Source organism: Peromyscus leucopus, chromosome 9 (assembly GCF_004664715.2).
Source record: "Peromyscus leucopus breed LL Stock chromosome 9, UCI_PerLeu_2.1, whole genome shotgun sequence".
NCBI classification, from domain to species: domain Eukaryota; kingdom Metazoa; phylum Chordata; class Mammalia; order Rodentia; family Cricetidae; genus Peromyscus; species Peromyscus leucopus.
Genome location: NC_051070.1, coordinates 2,801,065 through 2,828,174, shown reverse-complemented (window position 1 = coordinate 2,828,174; position 27,110 = coordinate 2,801,065). Strand labels below are relative to the sequence as shown.

At 47.4% G+C, this 27,110-nt stretch overlaps 1 protein-coding gene across 30 annotated transcripts in view; it reads right to left on the bottom strand.

The window, feature by feature from the left end:
* Dock9 (dedicator of cytokinesis 9) overlaps positions 1–27,110 on the bottom strand; it is a 269,995-nt gene that overhangs the window by 144,709 nt on the left and 98,176 nt on the right. For 22 of the 30 annotated variants that reach the window (XM_037208305.1, XM_028868260.2, XM_028868248.2 and 19 more), the window contains exon 2: positions 4,082–4,198. In XM_037208305.1, the coding sequence (XP_037064200.1) occupies positions 4,082–4,198 (117 nt within the window). Of the gene's footprint in view, positions 1–4,081; positions 4,199–26,052; positions 26,598–27,110 lie in introns of those variants that run through there. The other 8 variants (XM_028868256.2, XM_037208315.1, XM_028868255.2 and 5 more) reach the window with 6 other exon arrangements.

Genomic DNA, 27,110 nt, shown 5'->3' with positions numbered 1-27,110 from the left:
TGATGAGAAAAGGTTATCATTCACAGCCTGTTAAAAAATGTCCTCTGATTTTTGCTTGTTGGAAGGTTCAAAGTTATACCAACTATAAGCTTTGAAAACACTACAACTTTTTAAGAAGAAAAAGACCCATTAACCATCAGAAAGTATGCAGCCCTAGCTGGCCTGAACTTGCCATGTAGAGCAGGCAGACCTTGAACTCACAGGCACTTGCCTGCACCTCTGTCTCTCAAGTCCCAGAATTAAAGATGAGCGCCACCATGCCCAACCTATCTACATTTTTTAACTTAAGAAGTTACCTGGCATTCACCATGTTGAATCACTGATCTGATAGGCATTTTCAACATATATCCAATCCCAATGCTCCATATATGAGGGATTACACATCTGTGCGGACAGAGAGGAGGACGGCAGGTAGGACAGAAACACAGAAAAGTGGTACTTGACCGAGCCTCCTGAGGTCCACAGTGGTCACAGCAGGACAGCAGCACCCATGGCAGGCTGTACAGCGCGCTAAGTATTTATAGACACAGTAAGGGGGAAGAGTCAGGGAAAGGGACCGTGGACTTCAGTAGCTTCAGAGGACGTGAGATTTCAATTGGCTTCTAAAGGATCCCCAGAAACTGCTGGCCAGGAGAACCACAGAGCCAAGACAGACAGACACAGTACAGACCCAAAGCACCAGCACTAGAGTCTTAACAAACCTCTCCAGGGACATTCCTGTCCCTGTGACACTCCTGTCCCTGTGACACCCCTGTTCCTAGCCATGGAAGATCATTTCATTTGTAACTACCTGACATGAAGAATTATTCTTGATTTTTTAAAATACATTTCATATTTCTCAGCCTTCTGTTTTAACGTCTTCATCCTTGGGTAAGTACATCTACCTGACAGCCTTTTTTCCACACAATTCATTTTCCAGAGACCACTGGGATGTCCTCAGATCTGAGGCACAGGGGTTCACTGTCGGCATGCCCACCTGGAAACACGCAAAGGCAGCACTACTGTGCACACGTATGTTGTAGAAATCGTCATCTGAGCATGCTTGGCAGAGACCTACACAAGTTCTATTGCTTTTAACTGTTAACTACTGGTGCTCAGTGAAGAACACTGCTGCATCCTCACGCACTGGGCTTGCCATCCAACCCATTTCCTGACCTCATCATCCCCTTTCTGTATGAAAAAAGACGCTTTTCCCTGATCAAACGTTTGCGTTGTCTCTAGAAATACAGTGTTAGTGATGCTCCTTACCACCTAAGAAAACAGAGACAAGATGTGGTGGCATGGCTAAGTCATTAACTTACACTAATTAGACAGTTAGCACCATCACTGAGACAGACAAGCAAGAACGGATGGTGTGAATAGTCTCTCTGGTGACAAAGTGGCAGTCTGTAGGAAAACAAAGAGTGTCCAAAGTCAGCTGTGGCCGTCACTGCTGCCAGGATGCGGGCCGAAGCCGACATTCAAACTCCTTCGACTCTAGAACGATTTTCCTAAAACAGAAACCAACGCTTGTTCATTCATTCTTGGTCCGAACAGGGATGCTGAGGCTCTTTGTCCCTTAGAATATCACAGAAATGGTTTCGGGCGAGAGATAAATGGATTTCCTTTACGTTTTAATCATTTAACTCTACAAATGTTTGACTATCTGGGTCCTCTGTCGCTGGGAGAGAAGATGATACTAAGATACTTAAAAAAAAAAAAACTGTGTGTTGGGTGATTTGTTTTCTTTCTTAAGCAATTTTATTTCATGTCTACAAATACAACTTTTCATTCTTGGTTGTAAGACTAAACAACAAAATTATTCCTTAATACCAAGAAAAGCGTACACTCCATGGCCTAAGAAGCTTCAGATAACCTGTGGCTTCCCCGAGAGTACTGCAGGGAAAAATTGTCAACAAGGAGTCTACTCTGTAAACAACTGACTTTGTTTTTCATTTGGTGCCAAATCCTGGGCCAAAGGCAGAATTCTAGAGTGCTGTCCTGTGTGCCCTTCAGTTTCAGGGTTTATTCATCAAAGGACGTTTTCAAAGCGTGGTATTTGGGGCCATGATAGGATCTCACTCACGAGTGCCGCATCCTGTGGCTGTAACACTACATAATCAGTCACCTCTACCCCATTGCATCCTGCACCCCTCAGAGAGCCCCCACCCACCCCCAAAGGAGACAGTCATGTCCAGCTGACATATGCATCTCTAGAAGTTGGAAAGAAAAGACACTCATGAAATTCTCACTCCTGCTATAAACTGAAGTCTCTTAAATTTGGTGTTGGGAGAACATCAAGGGTTATAACTGAACAAATGCTATTAGCATGAGAGTTTCTAAACAAACAAACAAAACAAACAAAAAGCAAAAAACAGTGTGCACAGTAAACAGTGTACATGGTAATTCTGGAAAGTGAGATTAGGACAAAGGAGAAGACTTATAAAAAGATGTTCTTTTTCTTTATGCGTCTGTATGTGAGTTTGCACGTGTGTGTGCATTGCCTGTGGACACAAGCAGGGGTGCCAGATGCCCTGGAGCTGGAGTTACAAACAGCTGTGAGCCCTCAAACACAGGTGCTGGGTGGGATCTGAATTCCAATCCTCTGCAAGGGCGCCAAGCAAAACCGGGCTGGTGAATCCCAGCACTCGGGAGGCAGAAGCAGGTAAATCTGAGTGTGGTCTACAGAGACAGATGGTTCAGAACAACCAGGACTACACAGAGAAGTCAGGAGAAAACAATCAACAAAACAACCACAAAGGGCAGTGCAGCCTTAACCACTGCACTCTCCAGCCCCAGAAGGGGCTTCTAACACCAACGACTTTATTTTCTTCCAAGTATGTAAGAATTTACATACAGTTTGTTTTTCAGCTCAGTTCGCAGGAGACAAAGCTTGGACTGTAACAGCATCACGTAGGAGCAGCCAGGTAAAGGAAACTGAGGTAAAGGACAGGAAACTGTTGGGCAATGTCCAGGAGAACAAAATAGGAACAAGACCTCTGAGCAGACCGCAGTGGTCCTGGGTCACTAGGGAAGGATGACTAACCCTTGGCTCCTCGGTGACCTCATCGCTTCCTGCCTGTCACCTAGCTAGAGGCTAAAAGACATCAAGCATCCACCCAGACAGCAGTGGAGGCAGGAGCTTCCCTCCCAGGAATGACACCTACGTCCTGCTACCGAGATGGACTTCACAGCACCACTGTTCTCTTGGGGAACCCACGGTTCAGGGCACCTCACGGCACGGTCCAAAGTGTCATCCCACAGGATATGGAACAAACCTCTGCTGCTGCTAAGACAATTCTAAGAATACCTGCTTTAAAAAATAGCAAACGAGGCTTGGGGATGTACCTCAGTGGTAGACCACTTGCCTAGCACTCGGAGGTCCTAGGTTTGATTTTTTTTTTTTTTAAAAAAAAAAAAGTGATTCAAGGCCGGGCAGTGGTGGCGCATGCCTTTAATCCCAGCACTTGGGAGGTAGAGCCAGGCGGATCTCCGTGAGTTCCAGGAAAAGTGCAAAGCTACACAGGGAAACCCTGTCTCAAAAAACCAAAAAATAAAAAGTGATTCAAAATCTAAAATAATCTTCTAAGACATAAGAATCACTTGTATCCTCTAGGTCAACCCAGAGTTTGCATATACATACATATAAACATATGTGTATATATATATGTATATATATAACATGAATAATTAATCCCACTAAAAATATGACGTCATAATAAGGCACACAATCATATTCATTTTCTCTTTTATTTAACAACCCCTTCCTCTTACGCTGCTAGGACTGAAGGAGAAGGCTTCACACACGCTAGGGCAGTGCGCTACCCATCTCACTACATTGTCCAGGCTGGCTTTGAACTCCCTCTGTGGCTTAGTCAGTCCTTGAACATGGGATCCTCCTCTTCCTTCTGTTCCCAGCTAAATAGGAACAGAGAGGCCTGCGCCACCAAGACTGGCTCTGGTCCTCTCTTGAAAAACCATGAGTTCACCAATCAAACAGTACATCAATATATAGAAAAATGTGTTTGATCGACTCTATACCATCACATTTCCCACTCTTCTACAATAACATGGCTCTGTGGAGAGTGGAGCGGTCACTCACCTGGAAGTCATCGTAAGGGAAGAGGAGCATCTCCCGCAGACAGTCATTCAGGATCTGGGTCTTCTTCTGCACGATGACATTCTCATAGTCAAGTGGCTCGATGAGCTTTGGCTTTGCCTAGGAGACCAAAGGGAAGTCACAGTCACCGAGATACCCTTAGCAACAGATAGACCCTTTTGTTTGTTTGTTTGAGACAGAGTCTCACACTGTAACTCCAGGCTGGCCTGAACTCGGCATGTGGCTCATGGCCCTGGGCCCAGGATGGCTTCTCAGGAGCCATCACGGCTTACTTGAGAAAGGTGCCTTAAGAGAAAGGACTTTATCTATCTAGACCGTGACATTTCCCAACTTTTCTACAATAACTGCACTGACTTCACTACTGAAAAGAAACAGAATGAGAACACATTTGTTTTCAGAGGGAAAAGAGACACTTCTCATGGCACCCTGCCCAGCCAGAATGATGCTCATTCACTTATTTAGGCAAACAAGAGGTCTGCATTCTGATGGGATTTCCAGCCATTTCTAACCACAGTTCCATAAGAACTGCCCTGTTGAGAGAACCAGCCATAGCCTGCCACTGTAGACGCATCCTGACCCAGGCCTTAAATGTCCCTCCAGGACCAATTCATAGAACACTCCGTGGGACCCTCTGGGCCACCACCCAATCCCCTGAAATACTACATACTCACAACATACACACTGCCTGAACCTACAAACACATGAGCTGGACTGAAAGCAGGCAGGCAAGAATAACTACTCACACCCTCTGGGAGTGAACTCCAGGGAATGGTAAAAAGCCCACGGGAAATGAAAGATACTGAGCCTCTTCCAGCTACTTCCAACAACCTTTTTAGTAAAACTCCCTTTTCTCGAACACCGTCATTGCCAGCACGTTTGTGGGGCACATCTATGCTGCAGGCAGAAGTCCATATTCAAGTAACTATATATTACAGAGTGTCAAAATAGACACAAGTATATACGTATTAAGTGTATGTGTGTGTGCTATACAAAGCCACTAAAATTTTATATGTATATGTATCTATTATAAGAAGTAACTGAATCCAGGGCCAGCAAGATGGCTCAGCATGTAAAGGCACCTGATACCAAGCCTGACGACCTGAGTTCAATCCCCGGAACCCACATGGTAGAAGGAAAGAACCAACTCTTGGAAGTTCTCTGACCTTCACACATGTGTTGTGGTGAAAGTAAGCAAGCACATATGTGATACACATACACATGTGCACACACACACACACACACACACACACACACAGAATAAATGAAAAATTTTACAAATTTTACAAAGTAATTAAATCCATCATTATCAAATCACTGCAAAATTATTTTTAAACTATTAATACAAGATCTAAAACACATGGTCTCAGTGAACATTATATATACTGAAGTGACAATTTATATCTAGGAAATATCTAAAGACATCCAATATGCAGCATTTAAATGAGAATTGTAACTGAAGATGCACTGGGTTCCTTTTCAATACAATTAAACTACATTTCCCAGGCTCCCTTTGGCTAGATGTGGCTATATGACTGTCTTTCTGGCCAATGATCTATAAGCAGAAGAGATGTGGCCACCTACACCTTGGCCCCAGCAGTGGCCTGCAGGGAGAAGGGAGCTCTGTGAGAGAGCACATCTGGAACATCTGGATGCTGAGTCACCCTGCAGAGCCCCTAGGCACTGAAATACGCCTTGAGTGAGAACTGAAAGTGTACTGTGGTTAGGCCCTGAGACTGGAGTTGTCCAAGCAGCAGCCAGACAACTCAAACATGTGAGTAAAAGCTCACATTTAACTTCCATTATTTAACCCAAGCAGACTTGACAAAGATATTTTTACATTCTAAGAAAAGTTCAGAACCCAAAGAAGTGTATATTTAACCAGCAGAGGCTGGAAAATATGCAAAATCAAAACACTGGAGCTAGGTATCATAAACGTCTAGGTAGTCGTTAGTCTGGGATAGCCAAAGCTCAGGCAGTGCCTACAAAATGTAAGACTCCAAACAATTCACACAAAGTGATTATTTTTAAAATAAGAACTGCCACAAGGAAAAAAATTCTCCAAATGATTTTAAGTCAACTTTTAAAAAATTTATTCTTCTATTTCTGTTTGTTGTGCTGCACTTAGCAGCCAGTCAATAAACACTGGCTGGCAAATGAACGGACGTCATAATTAACAACATTCGCCTTAGAAGCCATCTCCATACGCCTAACAAAACCCAAACATGAGCGCAGTTTTCTAAAATTCCATTACCAAGGGGCAAGATGGACAACTCCCTCAGAGCGGCATCAACCCCACCCCATCCCCAGCTTACAAGGGGGTCTAACACACAGCCATGAACAACCACCTGTCCAGGCTCCAGGCTAATGGGAACATCTACCTTCTGTCCCTTCACAAAATGGCCATCAGCTCCACCAGACTCCACAGAAGGGTTGAGGTTCCTTCAGACTCAAGACACAGACACAGTGGAGGCCCTAGCAGAAGGTACTGGAAGGTACTGCTGAGAAAGGGTTGTCTCCCTACAGTCTTTCGTGTGTTTTGTTTTGTTTGGGCTTTACATTTTGTTCCACCTTGCTCTTACAAGACAGCAGCCAGGGGACTTTCTGGAAAGACCCAGAGGCGTACACCCACCAGGAGGCTGCTCTGGCACTCCTCAAGAAGTCAGGAAATCCTGCTCCAGCCTCACCCGTGTCACTGGGGTGGCTCCCTGCCCATCAGCTGCAGTCTGTCACCTCAACACTCTCTGACATCCCTTATGCATGACCACACTCTGAGTAGGCCGGAATCTTAGCCCCAGGTAGTGGGTGGGACATTCCAAGTTTCTTCTTTCCTTGGGAACACTGCTCCCAGGATCTCCAACACTTGTGTTCTATGAACAGAAATCGGAAAACGTTGTAAACAGCCAGAAAATAAATATTCGGTCTTTTGGGTTGTGTCAAACTCATAAGCTCTGCTCCTGGAATTCAAAAGCGGCCAGGGGCAAAAGGACAAAGAATGGATTTAAAAAATAACAGTAATTTATTATAATAATTCCATATATTACTTTTCCATGTTCGCATATTTATGTGTTTCCTATCCATGCACCAACACAAATAATACACTTACAATTATTAAAGGCGTTCAGTAATTATTTCTCAATCATTTGGTAAAGTTTGAGTTGCTCAAAAGGTTTGTTTTCTAATGTCAAGGGTCATTTTACCTAGTCAGGACACTGGATACTGCTTTCATTAACTAGGTGACTCAGTCTCCCTAGAAGTCATCTGGGAGGTATTCAGTAACCAGACACAACACTGAAGATGTAAGCAGTGCCTTGCTTTTATGTGCCAAAGTGCAACATTCAAGAGGTTTCACTCATGTGACCACACTTAGCCCACCCAACACCTAGGCCAACAAGTTAAGTTAATGGTCTGGAACAGCCAGTGAGACTGGATTATGACTGGGCCTCCGTCAACCAGAACTCTTTCTTCTCTCTGACAGAACTTCTTTTTCCCTTCGAGACAGGGTTTCTTTGTGTAGTCTTAGCTGTCCTGGAGCTCGCTCTGTAGACCAGGATGGCCTTGAACTCACAGAGATCCACCTGTCTCCAGAGTGCTGGGATTAAAGGTGTGCGCCACCACTGCCTGGACAGGCTAAACTTTTAATATGACTTGCTCAGGGAGGTTCGGCCACAAGGAATAATTTATTTTCATTCACTTCATGCCCTGTCAGTTTGTATTGTCATCCTGGCCGGATCTAGTACCACCTGGGAGGCGAACCCCTGGGCACCCCATGGGAGATATTCTCTATCAGGTTAGGTGAAGTGGGAAGGAAAGTCTAAAGAAGCATTTGCTTCCATGCTGTGGCAGGGTCTAGAACCAGCTCAGAGGCAAACCTCTGGGCATGTCTGTGAGAGCTCTTCTAGGCTGGGTTAACTCGAGTGGGAAGACCGGGGTTCATGAGAATGGTGCCGTCCTACGGGCTGCAGCTGCAGACTCCAGAAGGATGAAGGAGGCTGAGCAAGCCACCGCCCCGTGCTTCTTTCTAATGACCCGATGTCTCGGGTCCCTGCCACCGCGCTGTCCTCGTCATGAGGGACTGCATCCTCAAACTACGAGTCATGATAAACCTTTGCTGAAGTTCTTCTGCCAGGCACTCTTGTTTTCAGCAATGAAAAAGTAACGAATACACATGCCTTGTCTGATTTTCAAACTAGGGGTGCCTTTTCTTCCGGGAGGCCTCATAAGCGCGGTCTCCTGCAGAACCTGGCTCTGCTGCTGTACAGGGCCACACGCACCGCTAAGGTGATCACACCGAAGGCCAGGCAGACCAGTGGTGACAGGAGAGGAGAAGCACAGAGTCAGGGACCGCCGTTGGGCAGCTGAGTTGACACACATCAAAGGCAGGGCCTGGCAGTCCATGGGCACACACGAGGTGTACCTTATTATTATAAAGTATACTTCAATCACTGCTTGCAGGGCACGTCTCTTTTTTCTTTTAGTGAACGCTTCATATATATTCAACGTACCGATCGACTCACAGATAATTTCCTCCACTGTCTATGAACATATGAAATACAACAGTCAAGGATGGCAGGGACATGCACAAAGACAGAAAGACAAAGGACCTAACAGAGAAAACTATAATAGAGATGACACTGATATTCAGGGGCTGAGCACAAAGCTGATATAAAGCTCACATTATCAGCTGAACTGACTATTGATGCAGTTCGTGTGGTGGGGGGGGTGGCGACTGAGGTGCTCAGAAAGGCAGTCCTGTTAGAGTAATCCCACAAAGGCGGCAGGGTGTGGCCTTCAGGGGAAGAGAAAGAGTATGCTGCTTGTTATGCGGCACTTATCAGGGCAAGATATACTTGTTGAATACTGCTGGGGTCAGACAGGTCCATGACCTATAAATGGTCTCCTCATCAAGGATAAAAATATGGAGTCCAAGGAGTCTGTCTTAGGGTTTCTATTGCTGCAACAAAACACCATGACCAAAAAGCAAGTTGAGGAGGAAAGGATTTATTAGGCTTACACTTCAGCATTGCTGTTCATCACTGAAGTCAGGACAGGAACTCAAACAGGACAGGATCCCAGAAGCAGGAGCTGATGCAGCAGCCATGGAGGGGTGCTGTTTACTGCCTTGCTTCCCATGGCTTGCTCAGCCCACCTTCTTACAGAACCCAGTACCAACAGCCCAGGGACGGCACCACCCACCACGGGCTGGGCCCTCCCCCATTGATTACTAAATGAGAAAATGCCCCACAGCTGGATCTTAAGGAGGCAGTTCCTTAGCTGAGGCTCCTTCCTCTGATGACTCTAGGTTATGTCAAGCTGACGAACAAAGCCACCCAGTACACAGAGTCCCACAGGAATGGCTTGATACAAGGGCCATGGGATCAGAACGGCCTAGAGAGTGCTCCTCATCTCCAGGGACTACATGAGTACAAGTTAGCTCTGCACAGGAAAATCACAGCATTTCCAGGGTACTGAACACAGGAGCTGTCTGTCAGTGCAGAAACACCCTACTGTGCTCACGGATGAAGGATGGTGAGGCCTCTGTGCCCGGCGCTAAACACTCTTCCAGGCCTTCTGAACCACGCCTCCCACAGCACATGCTTCCTTGGATGAGATGACCCATGTTCATGCACACCAGAATTCCAGGTGGACAGGTAATCAAACCAGGAAATATTCCCAGTCCTGGGGAAATCGGATGCCTGTGGAAGGCAGACAACCTAGAAAGCGTTCATCCACAACATAGTTCAGTTAAGGTCCAACACAAGGTCTGCAAGCCACGGGAAGAGCGAGCCTCAAAAACTAACAGAGTAACCCCACTGTTCTTCCTCAGCCATTAAGGGCTTCCTGTGAACTTTCTAGACATTTCTTCTGTCTCGGTCTGGATGTTAACACATGAGATCCTGAACACCACTTCTTAAAATAGCAAACAGAGGAAGTGGCAACTCTTGGTAGGCTCTACTGAGAAATGAGAAACTCATCATTCTTGCTCATGAAGAATTTAGGACTTCCCTTGATTTCTCTTCAAGAGGATGAAAGCCATGAAACCTAGTCTGTTTTCCAAGACATCTGCTGGGGATGCGGACAGAGCAGGGATGTGCTTCTGAACCAGGTGACAAGCCTGGGCCTTCCCATACTGTCTGTCCACTTACGTGAGAGTCTTGTTTATTAACTCCTACTCCCAGCTTCCTGAAGTTGTGGGATTTGAGGAGCCCTTGTTTTCCTGAGACTAGAGAGAGCATAGACAACGGACAGCCGCCCTTCCTGGTGTGCAAACGCTGTTATCGAGATGCATCCGTACTCTCCGAAGATATTTACCGAACCTGTCCCTGTGCGCCATGACAGATCTTTGGGACACAGAGGTGAGGATACAGCCTCTGCCCAAAAGAGTTCACAGCCAGAGAGACAGATCTGTCTGTGAACGAGAAGGGCAGGATGAGTAACAATGGTGGGGGTCCAGGACAGACGGGGTTTCTGACCTGACTGCAGTGAGGTTATTATATCTGCCTCGAGCTAAGGCATCTCCAGTACCTGGAACCACACCTGACACCATGCAGCACTGTCAGGGGTGAGTGAGGGACCCGCAACATGGTGCTTCCTAAAGGAAGCTTCTGGGATTGAACCAAGCAGCAGAGAATAAGGGTGGACGCCAGTGTGCATGCTCACAGGTACACATGGATTTGGGGCAACCTGAAGCTTACAAAATTAGAGGGGGATTGAAAAATACAAGCTGATGAATTGAAAAGGCCGGTGCCCCGACCCCAACTGCCAAAACCCCAGAAGGAAGCTACACAGTTCAGCTCCATCGACTTTACAACAGGTTCTCCTTGGGCACAAAGAGTTCACAAAGCAACGTGTTGCTCAAAACAGTGGGTCTGTGAGGGGTGGAGGGGCGTGCAGCAGGCGAGAGGTGGGGCACTAATGTGCAGGATACTTCAGGTTTACTGGAAATCCAATGTGAGGGAGAAAACAAAAGCTACTATGTTCTACGTGGCTGCTGCCTGATGTGAACAGTGAAACTGTGAGCCACTGCTTAAGGAACAAGAGATGACTAACAGTCTCCTCCAGCTTCCTCTGAATGCATGGGTGGCACTGGCCAAAGGCATGGCTCCGATGAGGGACCCTTGCTCCCATGTCTTGTACAGTTCTCAGTCTTTCTCTAAAATGCATGCAAATATTCAGCTGGGGGGCGGGGCAAGGACTAGTTCAAACCCGGGGTGCTCACCTCCAGTCTACAGCATGTGGGGCAAAATGAAGCCAGATGAGCAAGTGGACTGTAAGGAGAAGAGCTCTGAGGAGGCCACACACAGGAGAAGCATGGGAACGGAGAGACACACAACCTTCCAGCAGGGAAAATGACCTCTCACCGAATAACAGTTCCATGACATTAAGACTGGGAGAGCCGGGCGGTAGTGGCGCACGCCTTTAATCCCAGCACTTGGGAGGCAGAGCCAGGTGGATCTCTGTGAGTTCGAGGCCAGCCTGGGCTACAGAGTGAGTTCCAGGAAAGGCGCAAAGCTACACAGAGAAACCCTGTCTCAAAGAAAAAAAAAAAAAAAAGACTGGGAGACTGCCAGCATGCTAACACACCTCTAATTCTGGCAAGGCTGAGGCTGGAGTTCCAGGCTAGCCTGGACTAACAGTGAGACCTTGACTCAAAACAAAAGCAACAAACCTCTGAGATCACAGTAAACATGACACAATCCATTATCATTCTGTAACTCAGGATCTTCTCTACAGTGCTCATTAGCATATGTAAGAAAGATCTAGAAGCTGTTAGAAAGCACACTAAAAAAATTTAAGGGGTGTGTATGTATGCGCGTGCGTGCGTGCGTGTGTGTGTGTGTGTGTGTGTGTGTATGTGCACACGTGTGCGTGTGCGTGCGCGTGCGTGTGTGTGCGCGTGTGTCAGCGTGCAGAGTCCAGGTGCACTGGAGCCGGAGTGACAGGTGGCTCACAGCCACCGCACTTAGGTCCCCTGCAGGAGCAGTACTCACTCTCAATCACAGCACTCTCTCCAGCTCCCCACTGGAGTTCACTTTTGTGAAAAAGGTCAGGAACGTTTCACAATAAGTACATGCATGCGGTGGTTTGAAAGGGAATCTCCCCTACGGACTCAGAGTTAACACCTGGTTCCTGTCGGATGGCACAGTGGTGTGGCCTTGCTGGAGGAAGGATGTCACTGGGGACGAGCTGTGAGTTTCCACAGCCTCCTGACATCCCCAGTGAGCCCGTCCCCCTCACAGTTCAGGACACGATCCCCCAGCTCCCACTGCCACACCTCCACTCTGCCGCCATGGACTCTTCTCTGGCTGAAACTTTAAGTCCAAACAAACTTTCTTCTGTATGTTGCCTCTGTTGTGGTGTTTGTCTCAGCAGTAGAAAAGTAGCCGATGCGGGGACCACCTGCTTGTACAAACATCTGGACTCGAGGATCATCCATCCTAGGCCTCCTGTCACAGGCGGGGTCAGGAGGAGGGGAAGGAATGAACCGTGAGTCCCTAAGAGGGGTCTCGGCAGTCCTGGCTCAGGTCTCCCCTCGGCTCCCACCCACACCGTGGAGGCACTGTTAAATTTCTACGTTGTGATAAACACAGGCGACAAATAAAGCTTACCTAAATGTCAAGTACACTTGAACCCGAGCGTTAAAGCACAACCCACGAGGATCTGAAGACGGCAGCCCAGCACACAGGAGCACCAGGTTCCCGGGCGTCCAGAGGGACTTCTCACTGCTACGCAGGGCTACCTGCAGAGCAGACTAACTCCAACAACCACACACTTGTGAGTTCAGTTTTCTCTTGTAGAACCAAGAAGTCGTCCAAGCCTCACTCTAGAGGGCACTTTCAAAAGCATTCGAATTACAGAACTGGTCACCGAATGGCGGTTTTATTGATCAAACGTATCTACATAAGGAAAGCTGTCCATCTCAAAACCACGTGACAGCAAATGAAGAGTAAGGATTTCAAATGTCATTTTTATAGGGTACATGGCTTTTGAAAATTATTAATCTACTTCTCAAGTGAACAGAAGTAAAGACTGTAGAAAACTGTAATCAACAGCATCTGGAAAATGGACAAGAGAAATGCTGGGCTGGAGGCTGACGTCATAGTGATATTAATACCAATTACCCAGAACCCATGCAACTGCTCCCATTTAGACAGCTGTGCTCAGCAGGGACGCTGCTGAGAATATTAATGAAGAGAGGAAGACAAGACAGGAATTTAGGGAACTCACTCGCTGCCCCGTGCCCAGGAGTCACAGGAGGAGACACAAAGAGGGCTGGGACTCGCCCCCTTGCAAACACTGTGTGCTTCCAGCATCCCCTCCTCTGACACAAGCCACACAGAGCCCAGGGGAGCCCTGTGGAACCCCAGCACGCGTTTTTCTACAGGCGAGAAGGGATCGATAATTCTATAACAAATCTATACTACAGGCTCTTTCAGACAACCTCGTTTTTTCTTCGTTAACATCATAGCCTAGAAATTATTGATGCTTCTGAGGTAACGAAAGCTGTTTTTGAAACTCGGAAACAAAGAGGTCAAGCAATTACGCAAAAAGGCTCTAAAAGCCTGCTTTAGCCCCATTTCCTAACAACTTACCTTAAGCTATTGGGGCCGAAGGGCACTGTCCACAGGATATTCTGCTCACAAGTTCCTGCAGGCTTGCAGGGAAGGGGCGGCAGAGACCAGCTGCAGGGGAGCAGCCAGAATTTAAATTCAGGTCCCCCAAATATTGAGTACTATGGAAGACAATGTGTAGGGGTTCATTACAGCAGTCTAGAGCCTCTCAAAGCTCAGGCCCAGCATCTGGAACTTATTAGAAATGCAAGCTCACCCCAGACCCCTGAATCAGCAGCTCTGGGGTGGCCCAGCACTGTCTCAGCAAACCCTCCAGATGGTTCCGATGCCACTCGACTGGGCGAGCGCTCTACTAGGCCATCTGCTTTGGAGAATTTCATGTTAGAAATTATTTTTCAAAAATCCCTAGCTTTACTGCTTACTGACGGATGATGTGGTCTTAGAGCAAACTGTGTACTCACTTAACCTTTAAGCATCCTTCTCTGGGACAGAGACATGACTCAGCAGCTAAAGCACAACTTGCGTGCACACACACACACACACACTCACACACACACTAAATTAAATGTAATAGAAACTTAAAAATAAGTAAATATCCCTATCTGTGAAGTGGCATTTTCTATTCTCTTTGTCATGGGGTTATTGAAGGGTTTCAATATACAAGGCCTCCTACAGAGCAGTGGCCCATCACACAGGTTACAAGGGTCATGAGTTGCCATGTACAGTTCAGCTTCAGTAAAATTTGACCCCTCAACTGGCACATCTTTTGCCAGACTACACATCATATCTCATAGACAACGAGGAACTAGCTCAAGGGAGTTAGAGGAATTAAGGACGGTCACCCAGATAGTAACCCTGCGGTCTCCCAGCCCTACGCCCACGACTATCCCCATATCATGGACAGTAAGCATGATAAAAGCATGCACCCAATGCCTCATTCCTCTGTTCTGCACAAAGCTGTGTCCTCCTCCACACATCCAGAGAGGACGCGAGTACAAGGCCTTTCTGCTCAGGTCTGAGCACTGCTGAGCTGACTGGCCCATGCCGTGGAGGCTTGACAGTCTCTGCTCCATCGAGGAAACGCAGAGTGCCGGCATTAACAACATGCACGTCCCAGGTGAAAGATTTAATAATCTTACTCTGAAATACATGCTTGGGTGCATGGACACACACAGATGCCACCAGGCAAGCAAGCACTTTAGGAGTGAACTTTCCAAGTACACCTGGGCTTACACTAACATCATTTGTTTTCTTCCTACACATTCACAAATATGTTACCTCATCCAGTGACTCACCCCTCTCCATGACAAACTCCTATTTTGGGGCTAAATGTGTAAATTTATGGACAAGTAATATTTAGAGGCATTTAGTGAGGTGGCTAGTATCTATGTGTGACTGCTGAGCATTTGAAATGTGAGTATCTGGGGCTGGAGAGAGGGCTCAGTCAGTAAAGTGCTTGCCTTACAACCACGGGAACCTGAGTTCAAGCCCTAGGATGCAAGAAGAAAAAAAAAAAAAAAAAAAAAACCCAGCAGAGTATGGCGGTGGCATCTGTAATCCCAGCGCCTTGAGGATGAAGACAGGGGGGTCCTTCGGGCTTTGCTGGACAGGCAGCCTAGTAACTAGTAAGTTCCAGGCCAATGAGAATCCCTGCCTCAAGAAACAAGGTATAATGGAACTTAAGACTAAGCCCTAGCCTGCACATACAATGTACAGCATAGCACAGGCAAACACACACACACACACTCACACACACACACACACACACACACACACACACGCACACACGCGCACACACGCACACACGCTCACACGCTCACACGATCACACGCTCACACACACACTATTCTGAATTCAGATGTGCTGAAGCAGAGACTAAATGTCGATATCAGTCTGATTAAAAGAAAGTAAAACTACTTTGATATTTTTAAAAGATTAGTAATATATTAGAAATCCTTTGGTTAAAATATCAATTACACCAGTGTTGTGCTACCTTACTTGGACTAGAAAGTTTAAAGTGGGTACTAATGATGTACTACTTCTGCTACTTTTAAGATTCGACATCAAGAAGAAAACGTTTACTTTCTGAAACTTTGTTTCTGTTGTTTGAAAAACCACAGCAGCGATGGAGCCATCAGATCTACCTGGGAGGGGGAGCGGAAGGAGGGGAGCCTGGGGTCTTCGAGAAGCCCCTCTTATCTGTGCCGTTTCTGCCCTGTCCTGTGCATCTCCACCAAGCACCGACTGGTGTGCTCGAACACTCGAGCACACTCGACACTTCCTCTGTGCTTCCAGGAAGAGGCGGGGCTGGCGACAAAGAGAGGTGCCAGCACGTGGGACTGCAGGAGAGGGCTTCACTTTGGGAACTTAAGTTTGCCCTTCTCTACCCACGTCAGGTCATAAACACGTTAACTGAACTACCAGCTTAAACTCAACTGACCAATGCTAGCCACATGGCTGGGGACGTGTACCGTGGTCTAGCTGCTTCCTCCAGCATCGCCGCCTCCCTCTTTTCGGAAGTGTGACATGGCTGGGTGCCCGCAGCTAATCCTCTGAGATGGGAGGAAAGGAACAGGAGCATGATCCCCAGGCAATGACACCAAGGTATTCTGACACAGTATTTTGGAAGTTACCACAGCCAAGTTCAAGGCCAGCTTCAGCACGGCCAGGAGGCTCCTCTGTAAAGGAGAGCAAGGAAAGACTGTGGTGGTGGAACAGGCAATGCCAGGCGCCTGGGAGGGGAGCCGGCAGCTCCGACCTCCACTGAACTGTCCTGATACAGAAATGCAGGTGTGCCTCCTCAGCACCAGAGCTGGGCTCCTGGCAGCCTTTCCCTGGGAGGAACTTTCTCCACAGCAAGGAGATCTGGACACAGAACTGTGGGATCAACCCCATCCAGGAAGCTGGATCCTCAGCACCCTGCTGGTCAGAGGTCTATATGCCTGTAGGGAGTGAGGGCCCTGCAAACTTCCTAGGCCTCAGAACGCTGTTTTAGGAGAAACTCTGAACTAGTTATATCACATTACAGGGGACTGAAAACTTCTAGAAAATTAAGTAACAACTATATAGTCCAGGCCTTCTTGGTTCTAAAATTGCCTTCACAGGCAGCCGGGAGACTCTGTCCCAAATTCTGCAGCCCATCCATGCATCTCCAAACAGCTGACTCAGACAATGTCCATGATGAAATGTCGCCCCTTCCTATGGTCCCTGTGCTGGCTAGTTTTATGTCAACTTGACACAAGCTAGAATCATCTGAAAAGAGGAAACCTCATAATTTCCCCATAAATTCCAGCTGTAAGGCTTTTTCTTAAGTAGTGATTGATGAGGGAGGGCCCAGCCCATGGTGGGTGGTGCCATCCCTGGGCTGGTGGTCCTGGGTTCTACAACCAAGTAGGCCGAGCAGGCCCTGGGGGCAAGCCAGTCAGCAGCACCCTCCATGGCCTCTGCATCAGCTCCTGCCTCCAGGTTCCAGCCCTGAATGAGCTTCTGTCCTGACTTTCTTTAGTGATGGACTATGGTGTGGAAGTGTTTGGTCCTGGTGCCTCATTATAGCAACAGTAATCCTAACTAGGACAGGCCCCTAGCCCCCAAACAAACCTTTTTATATAAACTAAGCTTAAAGCTTGAAATTAAATCTCCATGATCTTAGTCCTGACCCTGGGCTGGTCTGAGAGGCGATATACTACCTACCTTTCATTGCACGGATAAAAATGTCAAAGGTCAGCGGTGTGTGCGTGTGTGTGTGTGTGTGTGTGTGTGTGTGTGTGTGTGTGTGTAGGATTTGTGTGCACACACGTACATATGAACATGCCGCATGTGTGAGGGTACCCTGGAGAAGAAGGCATCCTATTCCCTGGAGCTATAGCTACAGGCACTGAGAGAAGCCCTGGCTCTGAGCTCCAGCGCTCTGTAAGATCACCAAGCACTGAGCCACTGAGCCATTTACTTCTCCAGCTCCAATTTTCAAGTTTTTAATGAGGGTTTTTTACCTTTCTTATCTCTTTCCCTTCACAATGGCAGGCTTAAGTGAACACCTTTATCTTTGTCAGTAAGAGTGTGTGAGTGTGTGTGTGTGTATACAGGCACAGATCTCAGGAAACCTGACCAGGAATCTGCCATCCTGGCTCTGTAGCTTACTGTGACGCAGATCCAGCTACCAAGCCCCTCTAAGCCTGTTTCCTCCCCTGTACAGGACCTGCGAGGACTCACGAAATCAGCATCTAACAGTGCCTTGTGTGCAGCAGGGGACTGGCTTCTTTACTGTTATTATTCCACCAAAATAAAAGTCGGGGAGCATCGCCCTGCTGTATAAAACAGTGGCCAGTCACTCTGCACGCACTTTATGGCAGGAGAAATGAAATACACCAAACAGGCTTGTGGTGGTATTGTGTTCCCCAAAATATTGTGTACCCTAATAAATTTATCTGGGGGTCAGAGAACAGACAGCCACTAGATACAAAGGCTAGAAAATGGTGGCACTCACACCTTTAATCCTAGCATTCCAGAGATAGAAATCCCTCTGGATCTCTGTGAGTTCAAGGCCACACTGGAAATAGCCAAGCATGGTGACACGCCTTTAATCCCAGGGAGTGGTGGTAGAAAGCAGAAAGATATATAAGGCGTGAGGACGAGAAACTAGAAGATTTTGGCCTGGTTAAGCATTTGGCTGGTTAAGCATGTGGCTCGTTAAGCTTCAGGCTTTCGAGCAGCAATTCAGCTGAGACCCACTCTGCATGAGGACTCAGAGGCCTCCAGTCTGAGGAAACAGGACCTGCTGAGGATCTGGCGAGGTGAGATAGCTGTGGCTTGTTCTGTCTCTCTGATCTACCAGCATTGACCCCAATAACTGGCCTCAGGTTTGATTTTATTAATAAGAACTTTTAAGATTCCTGCTACACAGGCCGATCTCCATTTCTATAAAGCAAGAAACCAAGCGGCTTAGCAGGAGAGTGAGGCAGTGGCAGAGCGTGGAAGCCCCGGGGACACCTTAGGACAGTCACCCCGCTCTCCCTAGGATCGCGTTCCATAGTTTCCTTCCTAGGTTACTCAATGAAACACGTGTGCGAGAGTGGGAGCCTCACCTGTGGGAACAGTTCTCTGAACCTCGGGAGCCCCGGCGCCTACCGGAAAGCCTACAGCTTGTGTGAAAAAATATACCAGAGCGTGGCCTTCCTCCGGCTGGGGATGAGTGAAACGTTCCCTGTCTGGAAAGGGTGGGTGGGAGTACCACACACTGTGGCTACAGGAGAGCATTCCTTAGCGAGTCCTTTCATTGCCCGGGTCATAGTACCCGGGAAGGACAGGCCTCCGTGTCCCGGTGACTGCCCAGCAAGCCTGGCAGATCTCAGTTCTCACATGTGCGGCCGAATGAACGAAGAAACAAATGAGGCAGAAAAACGTGTACAGTCACAAGTGCCTGAAGCTCTCGGGAGGGAAAAATGCCCTGATTTGGCCACCTGACAATGTGTCACCACACAAAGGTGGCGGGAACATTCCTGAACCTCACACTACTGAAACACAGAGAGCAGGGAAATGACTCACTGAATAATACCGACTGCTGCCCTTCCTTCTCAGGGAGCTCACGCAGATCCAGCCCTTTCTCAGTGTGACTGAGTCTTCCAGGCTGTTAGGTCTTTGTCCGCAGACTTGTCCTTCAGGACCTGGGTCTTCCTTCACTCCGTCTAGCGAGTCTGAAGTAAAACAGTCCATGGATAGAAAAGGCCCTGACTCCTCCCTGTCTGTGGGACTGATGCACTGGGGGAGCCGCTCGAACCTGAGTCCTCTCGGGTCCTCTCCCCACAAGGGCGGCCACCTCGCTGCTTAGTGAACATGGGTGACTGCGAACATTCGCGTCAGAACTCAAGTTCACCTGTTAACGCTTTCAGTCCCACATAGTATGGGAACGCCCAAACAATGTCCCTTGGCATACAGAAGTTCAGTCCTCCCCCGTCTTGCTGTTCTCCAACGGCCAAAACTCTCAAGCTGAGGCCAGTGTTAGAGGCCCCCCCTGCCTCAACAAAAATGCCCCACACAGAAGCTCCTCCACTCCTCCACTGGGAGCGCCACAGCCTTTTCCTCTGGAGGGCTGGAAAGTAACAGTCAGGATTAGGTCTTCCCGAGGACAAACTGCCTTACAGTCCGGAGGGCAGAGCGGGACTCACCGTGAACAGGCAACACCCAGACATAAAAACACCAAGTGCTCACCATGCATCATCCACAGCCACAGAGTCACCATCGATGGTTTAGGCAGTAAATTGAGTGGAACAGGGACACAGATATCCTTTGCTTTCTGCTACTATGCAGAGACAAGCTGAGTCCTCTGGCCTCTGAGGCTTTGTGCTACACAGATGCATGCTGTTCTTAGTCGGTGGTGGGTGGCGCACGCCTTTGATTCCAGCACTTGGGAGGCAGAGGCGTGTGGATCTCTGTGAGTTTGAGGCTAGCCTGGTCTACAAAGCAAGTTCCAGGACAGACAGGGCTATTAAACAGAGAAACCCTGTCTCGAAAAACAAAACCAAAAACAAACAAACAAAAAAAAAACCCACAACCCCCCCCAAAAAAAAAAAACACCTTTCCAGCCAGGTATGGCGGCCTACACCTGCAATCTCAACACTAGATGGGCAAGGAGACAGAGCACTTTGGAAGTCAGGACCCTACCTAAAAACAAAACCACACCACTGCTGTGGATATCACTCTATGTAAATAAAACACTGATGGCCAATGACCAGGCAGGAGGTAGGTGGGACAAGGAGAGAGGAGAATTCTGGGAAGCGGAAGGCTGGGAGAGAGAGACTGCAGCCACCGCGAGGAGAAGAGCATGTAGAGACGCCGGTAAGCCACCAGCCACGTGGCAAGCTATAGATTTATAAAAATGGGTTAATTTAAGATAAAAGAACAGTTAGCGAGAAGCCTGCCACGGCCATACAGTTTATAAGTGATATAAGCGTCTGAGTGATTATTTTATAAGTGGATTGTGGGACTGTGGGGCTTGGGGAACCTGGAGAGAAGCCCTCCAGCTACAAATGGCGCCCAACGGCTCGAGTTTCCACCTTAAACCTGAGAATATTTAATAACCAATTCTAAACAGAGCCAAAACCAGGTTCCTGCTTCTTGTCTCATATGAGCAGCTAGACGCCGCAAAACGCAGGTTTGAACACTGGCGGGTTCCTGGCGGGTGCGTTTGACCGGCAGTATGGCGGAAATGAGGCATCTGCCAGCGGCAAATTAAGCTGTGTGGTAGATTTAGTCTTTACTAGTATTTAAAAAAAAAAAAAAAAAAAGAGGTTTCTGGGCTACATGCTGCTTTGATAAAAGCTTAGACCCACTATTTCTGAGACTTGATGACTCCCAGAGCTGGCGGAAAACGTACCACTGCCATGTTGGGAAGCTGAAATGGGCGGAGCCAGCAGCCACAGCGCCGTTTCAGGCTTACAATGGTACAGTTTAAAGCAATAGGCTCAAGGCTCAAGGTAATATAAAACATAAGCCACGTAACGATGGCTACCACACAGAGAATCTGGATTATGTTGTCTTTGATATTCGTAACTGAAGAAAAACATTTGATTACAAAAGCTGTTGAGTTATGCCAAAATGTATATTTTAAAAGTACCTTGACTTCAAAATTTGGATATAAGGATATGTTACTTTGGAAAAGAAGTTCTGCTTTTGTCTCCACAGAAAGCCAGAGGCTGTGGACTTGTTCCAGATTAAGATACATCAGGTTTCACCAGCCAAGACCCCTGAAAGGTCTCCGATGACACCATGGCCCAGATGATCCAACATCCAGACCGGTTTCAAGGCAACTGGTTCACACAATACAGCCTCACGGACTACCCCATAGGTCTAAAATTTTCTTTGTATCCCCATAAGATACAGTGCCCCCTCCAGCAGGAAGTAGTAAGAGATGCTACGCCCAAATTCCCAAATATACCAAGCTGGCTTTAGAGGTGGAATTGGCTCACTCCCCCTCTAAACCCAGACATATTGCTTTAAAAAAAAAAAAATGGTTAAAAGATTCTTGTGTCCCAAATCAGAAGAGCCCTCTGGTGTGGGACAGAGAAAAACCAATATTTTTATTTAAAACAGGTTGATTATAAATGTGATCTCTTTCTAAAAAGAAAAGGGGATATAATATAGATATATAGGAGGATATGGAGATGATAAGATAAAAGGGTAGATTAATGAACCTACTTTTAAAGAACAACTTGTTTAAAATGTTTTACATTGGTATAGATTTTAGTTTATGTTTAAAATGTTTTACATTGGTAAAAATTTTAGTTTATTAATACAAACTTGAAGTTAATTTTGTTATACTGTATATATATATTTCTATTCTTGTTTGAGGTATTATGTTTAACTCATTTAAAATTGTAATGGATGATTAAAAATAGATTAATAATCAGTCATCTATGATAATCATATTTGTAGCCATGTTAGTTAAGTCTTCTAGGTATACATAGATATATTTCAGATAGATAGGTAATCTTCAAACACTTCATAGACCTAGAGAATATGGCATTTAAATAACTTAGAATTCTGTTGACGTGAGACACAATTGCTCCTGGCTGCACCAATTGATCCCGAGAGAATGTTGGGCTTCTAAGACATTTCCATTTGGAAGTTTGTCTTTTTGGCACAAAATGGCCTACTGGGCAAAGAACTGCCCTTGCCTTGACGGCTGACAGTACAAATGCAATGCTGTCCTTTCTGGACAAGCGGGACACAAGGAAAGCGACCACTGTACTCTGCCAAGACAGGGTAAGATGGTCTCTCAGAATTCCTGCTTCTGAAAATGGTCTGTCAGATACTCTAGGCCTGTAGCCAATTTGAATGCACCAACAATGCTGAGAAACATCAGGTGACTGTCCAGGCTGCCAGCTGTCTTGGTCTACTCTTGCAAGATTCCCGAAGTTGCTTGCATCCGTCTACCATTTCTCAGGTACCATTATGTTCCTTCTCAGGTCTTTGATGTGGTTGAAGGCTAGATAGTCGTATTTTCCTCAGTTATGATAAAAGATAAGTTAGCTATAAAACCTTAAACTCACAAATATAAGATAGATAGGACATCTTCTTTAATATTGTAACTATAATTCTTGCTCGGTAATTGTTTTGTTATATGTAATTTTACCATGTTAAAGTTAAAACCTTCCTTTTTAAAAAAAGAAGAAAGGGGAAGTGCTGTGGATATCACTCTATGTAAATAAAACACTGATGGCCAATGACCAGGCAGGAGGTAGGTGGGACAAGGAGAGAGGAGAATTCTGGGAAGCGGAAGGCTGGGAGAGAGAGACTGCAGCCACCGCGAGGAGAAGAGCATGTAGAGACGCCGGTAAGCCACCAGCCACGTGGCAAGCTATAGATTTATAAAAATGGGTTAATTTAAGATAAAAGAACAGTTAGCGAGAAGCCTGCCACGGCCATGCAGTTTATAAGTGATATAAGCGTCTGAGTGATTATTTTATAAGTGGATTGTGGGACTGCGGGGCTTGGGGAACCTGGAGAGAAGCCCTCCAGCTACACACCACCAGCAGTGGCCTTCCTAGCCCTAAGGGAGGTGAGGGATCGCGGCTCAGGGAAACCTCAAACACGTCGCTGAGAAGAAACAGGGACACCATCACTAAGCACAAGGGCAAGGATTTCAGTTTACAGGATGAGAAGGTTTGCAGACAGCACTTTAAGATATATACACCAGAACACTCACAAACTGAGTAACTACCCAATTAAGGTAGAGATTTAGAAGGGAGTGTTCTATAACCATTAAAAATAAGGCACATGTGTGCTGGAGACAGCCGTCAGTTAGTGCTTGCCTGTGAGGCTGAGGACCTTAATTTGATCCCCAGTCTCTCCGTGTACTGAAGACAGGTGCGGCTGTGTGTTCTTACAACCGTAGTGCTGATGGGATGGAAACAGGAACTTAAGCTCCTTATACCTGAGGGATGAGACATGAGCTTGATCTCTGATAGGCATTCGCACGTACGTGTGTGTGTGTGTGTGTGTGTGTGTGTGTGTGTGTGTGTCTGTGCACACACACACACACACACACACACACACACAAGCATAAATCCATGTATGGTTCTTGATGTGTTCTGGGAGAAAAATACTAAAAAATCCTTTATCCATGCACTTTCCAAAGCATGCGGCTGTACAGAGGGTTGAGCTCTGACATGCACAGAACACTCCAGGAAGTACACGGAGCAGGTTAGTAACAATGGCAGCCTTCAAGTAGCAGGACAAGCAGCCTGAGTGCGGTTCAGGAGCAGAGCATTTGGGGCCTTGCCTACAGGAGGCTTTGAATTGGATCCTGCCCCAGGGACGGGGGGTGTACTGTTTACATTCCTTATCAACCATTAGTTGTCCCTCCTAATGGTTTATTATTTTCTCCTAGAGACTATTTACACATAATAACTAAATGCTACTTCTTACAGGAAGTATGTTGCCTGTAGCTAACACCTCTCGGTATAGTTCACTCAAATGTCAGGCTTAGGGATCCTCACACAAGTACAGGGGCAACTGGTGCCCCACTAATCATCAGCACCCGACACTGATCTTGTGTCTGCACACTTCAGGGTGCTCCCCTGAGAAACAAGCTGTGCTCCCAGCAGCCTGCTGAGCTCCCCTTTCTGTGGGCAGCTGTCGGCAAAGGCGAAGAGATCTGCCTGGCGAGTGAGGCTCCCCTGGATCCTGGCTTCTGATATCACTCTTATCTTGTTTGCCTCTGTGGAAGGGAAACTCCTGCAGATAAGAAAGGTGTCTCTAGATGTTCGGTTTCCTTCCCTCTCCAGCCTCACCTCTGCAGGTGCACAGAGCTAGACCGTTCCACAGAATGAGAAGTTTCCATGCCCCAAGAAGCGTTTCCCCATGTACAGTGTAGCCAGCCCAGCCTTGTCTTTTGCTATTCCCCGTGGAAATGGAGTGAGATTGGAACTAAACACATAACTACAGCCTAAGCAGTGGGGGGAAAAAAACTGAAGACTAGAAACAGACGTCAATGTTTGAAAAGTCACTTTCATGTTATTTAAAAAAAAAAAAAAAAAAATCGCACCACCACAAGCCACTCGGTCCTCTGAACGGCTATTTCCACACACCAGGAGAAGTGCCGAACACATTTAAGGCCATTCACCGGGGAATCCAAACCACACAACTCCCTCCAACTTCATACGCTGTTCACTCTAGGAAGCACGCAGGTGGCTCCGGCCACCAGGCTAGAACAAGGATCTAAGATAATGAACAAACTGTTTCTAAACATTATATCCCGGGGAGGGGGGGGCACGGGCTAAATGTCTAAGATGAAAATGAGTTGGGGGGGGGCACGGGCTAAATGTCTAAGATGAAAATGAGCTGGGGGGGGGGAGACACGGGCTAAATGTCTAAGATGAAAATGAGCTGGGGGTGGGGGGTCAGCGTACTTGGCTGGGCTTCAGTCCAGGGTGAGCCAAGCCATGCTGAGGGCAGTGCAATATAAGGCGACCTCCCTCATCACAAAGGAAAGCAATTCTGAAAGTTACGCTCCCGTCCTCACAGCTATTAACTGCCGGTGCAGTAAATTAGAAACCAAGCACTACAGTACCACAGCAGCCACAACTGAACTTCCATGTTTAGAGAAAGAAGGAAAAAAGCGACATAGAAACGCGAGGCTCCCGCTGGACAATCCCTTAACAGACCATGTGAAAGGCTCGATTGTCCCTCTGCAGAGCATGCGGGTGGTTTCTGCAGCTTGCTTAAAAAATTACATGCCTTTATTGTGCTAACGAAATTCCAACGGGAGGCACAGCCCACTCCTAGACCGCTGACAACACAACCACTTTGCACATTCTTGCCTCCCAGAGTCTACCGAGGCACTGGACCTTGTTCAAACGGCTATCAGTTTGGCTAACGTTACAACAGCAGCTTTCCTGTCAGGCGCCTCACAGGTGAGACTCTTCCCGACTCTGTTCCGAGCAAACTCCCTGACAGAAACAAACAAGGGGCAGAGAACACAGGCAGTCTAGAACCCTCGCAGCATCCGCCGCGTTCTCTCGCTGACATAGATAACGTACAGAAGGGCTTAATTCTGCAGAGTGCGTTCTCTCCAACTCCCAGATTGCTATTAAAACGCCCCTGGCTGGGTTTATTTCTGAAAAATGTTGCAAGCTAGGTGTAACAAAATTTTAAATGGTACCAAACTGTTTTATGCAAAGTTGCCTCCTGGAAACCTGTTCCCCCACAAACGTCAACATTTCTCTCCTCACCAGGAAGAACGGAAGTAGACTTTAGGTCAGGCTACAAGGAAAGAAGACAGAGAAAGGCTCACCAGGGACAGGCAGAGCAAGTCGGAAAGTCAGAGACGCGAAAGAGCCGCTGGACTCATTCACGCAGTCACAGCCCCAGTGGGGACCGGAGTCTTACCAGCACCACGCTCTCCGCCGCCTCCACGTCTCCCTGAGCTGAATCCTTGTACTGCAGGGGGGACTCGATAACCAGCTCCTTCTTGTCATTTCTACCGCTGGTCCTGTACTTGTCAGCCTGCATTCTCCACCCAGCACAGTCCTCAGAAAGCCCGCAGCAGGGACGGCGGAGAGTCCCCGGCTGCTGGAGGCACAGGCACACCACTGGCCAGAGGAAGGGAAGGAAGCCTGCTTCCCAGGCACGAAGGGTCAGCCTCACTGGCTGGATGTGCAGAGCCTGAGGGGTGGGAAGGCATGGCCGAGAAGGCCAGCCTCCAGGGGTGTTACTACAGCTTGGAAAATGGGAGGCTCCCGCTCGCTGGCCAAAGGAAAACAAACCCCAAACAGAACAATACACAGTGTACTGCCTCCGCGATGAGAGACCAGCCTCATTGTGTCTCTTCCACGTGGCGTGGCGTGGGCCAAGTCAATGTGAGTCCAAATAGTGCGGAGTTGAAAAGATCGCCTGCGGATCTCAGTGAGACTCCTTCGTAATTACTTCAACTCTGAAGCTCCCAGCCAGTCGAAAGTCGCCGCCGTTTCAGAATGCTTTCCTTTGCGGTACAGCTAAGCACCAAATACGCGGCTCCTGATCAAAGCAGGACCAAGCAAGCAAGCAAGGGTGTTCCTAGGAGGTACAGGACAAGAAATCGCTTCTCCCTGAGGGACAGGCAGCAGCAGGCAAAATCTTATGCATCTACTGTTTTATGCCAGGGAAACTATGCTGAATAAATTAATGTTCTGTGTAACAAAAGCATTTATCATGAACATTTTCTTTGCACGCACCAACACGTGTGTGTACCAAGAGGTAGCGTGCCCCGTGCTAAGGGACAGAGAAGGTCAGAGTGGGCACGTAAAGCAGAAGTCTCTTCCCTCCAGAAGAACAGGAAACAGATGGGAAGTCAAGACAAAGGTAACCTAAGAAGAGAGAGACACTCACAAGCCCAGGGAAGCAGTTAGGTCACTATTCCATGTCCTACCTGCTGCCCCTCCCCCAGTGTTCTTCCAGAAGTCGGTTAC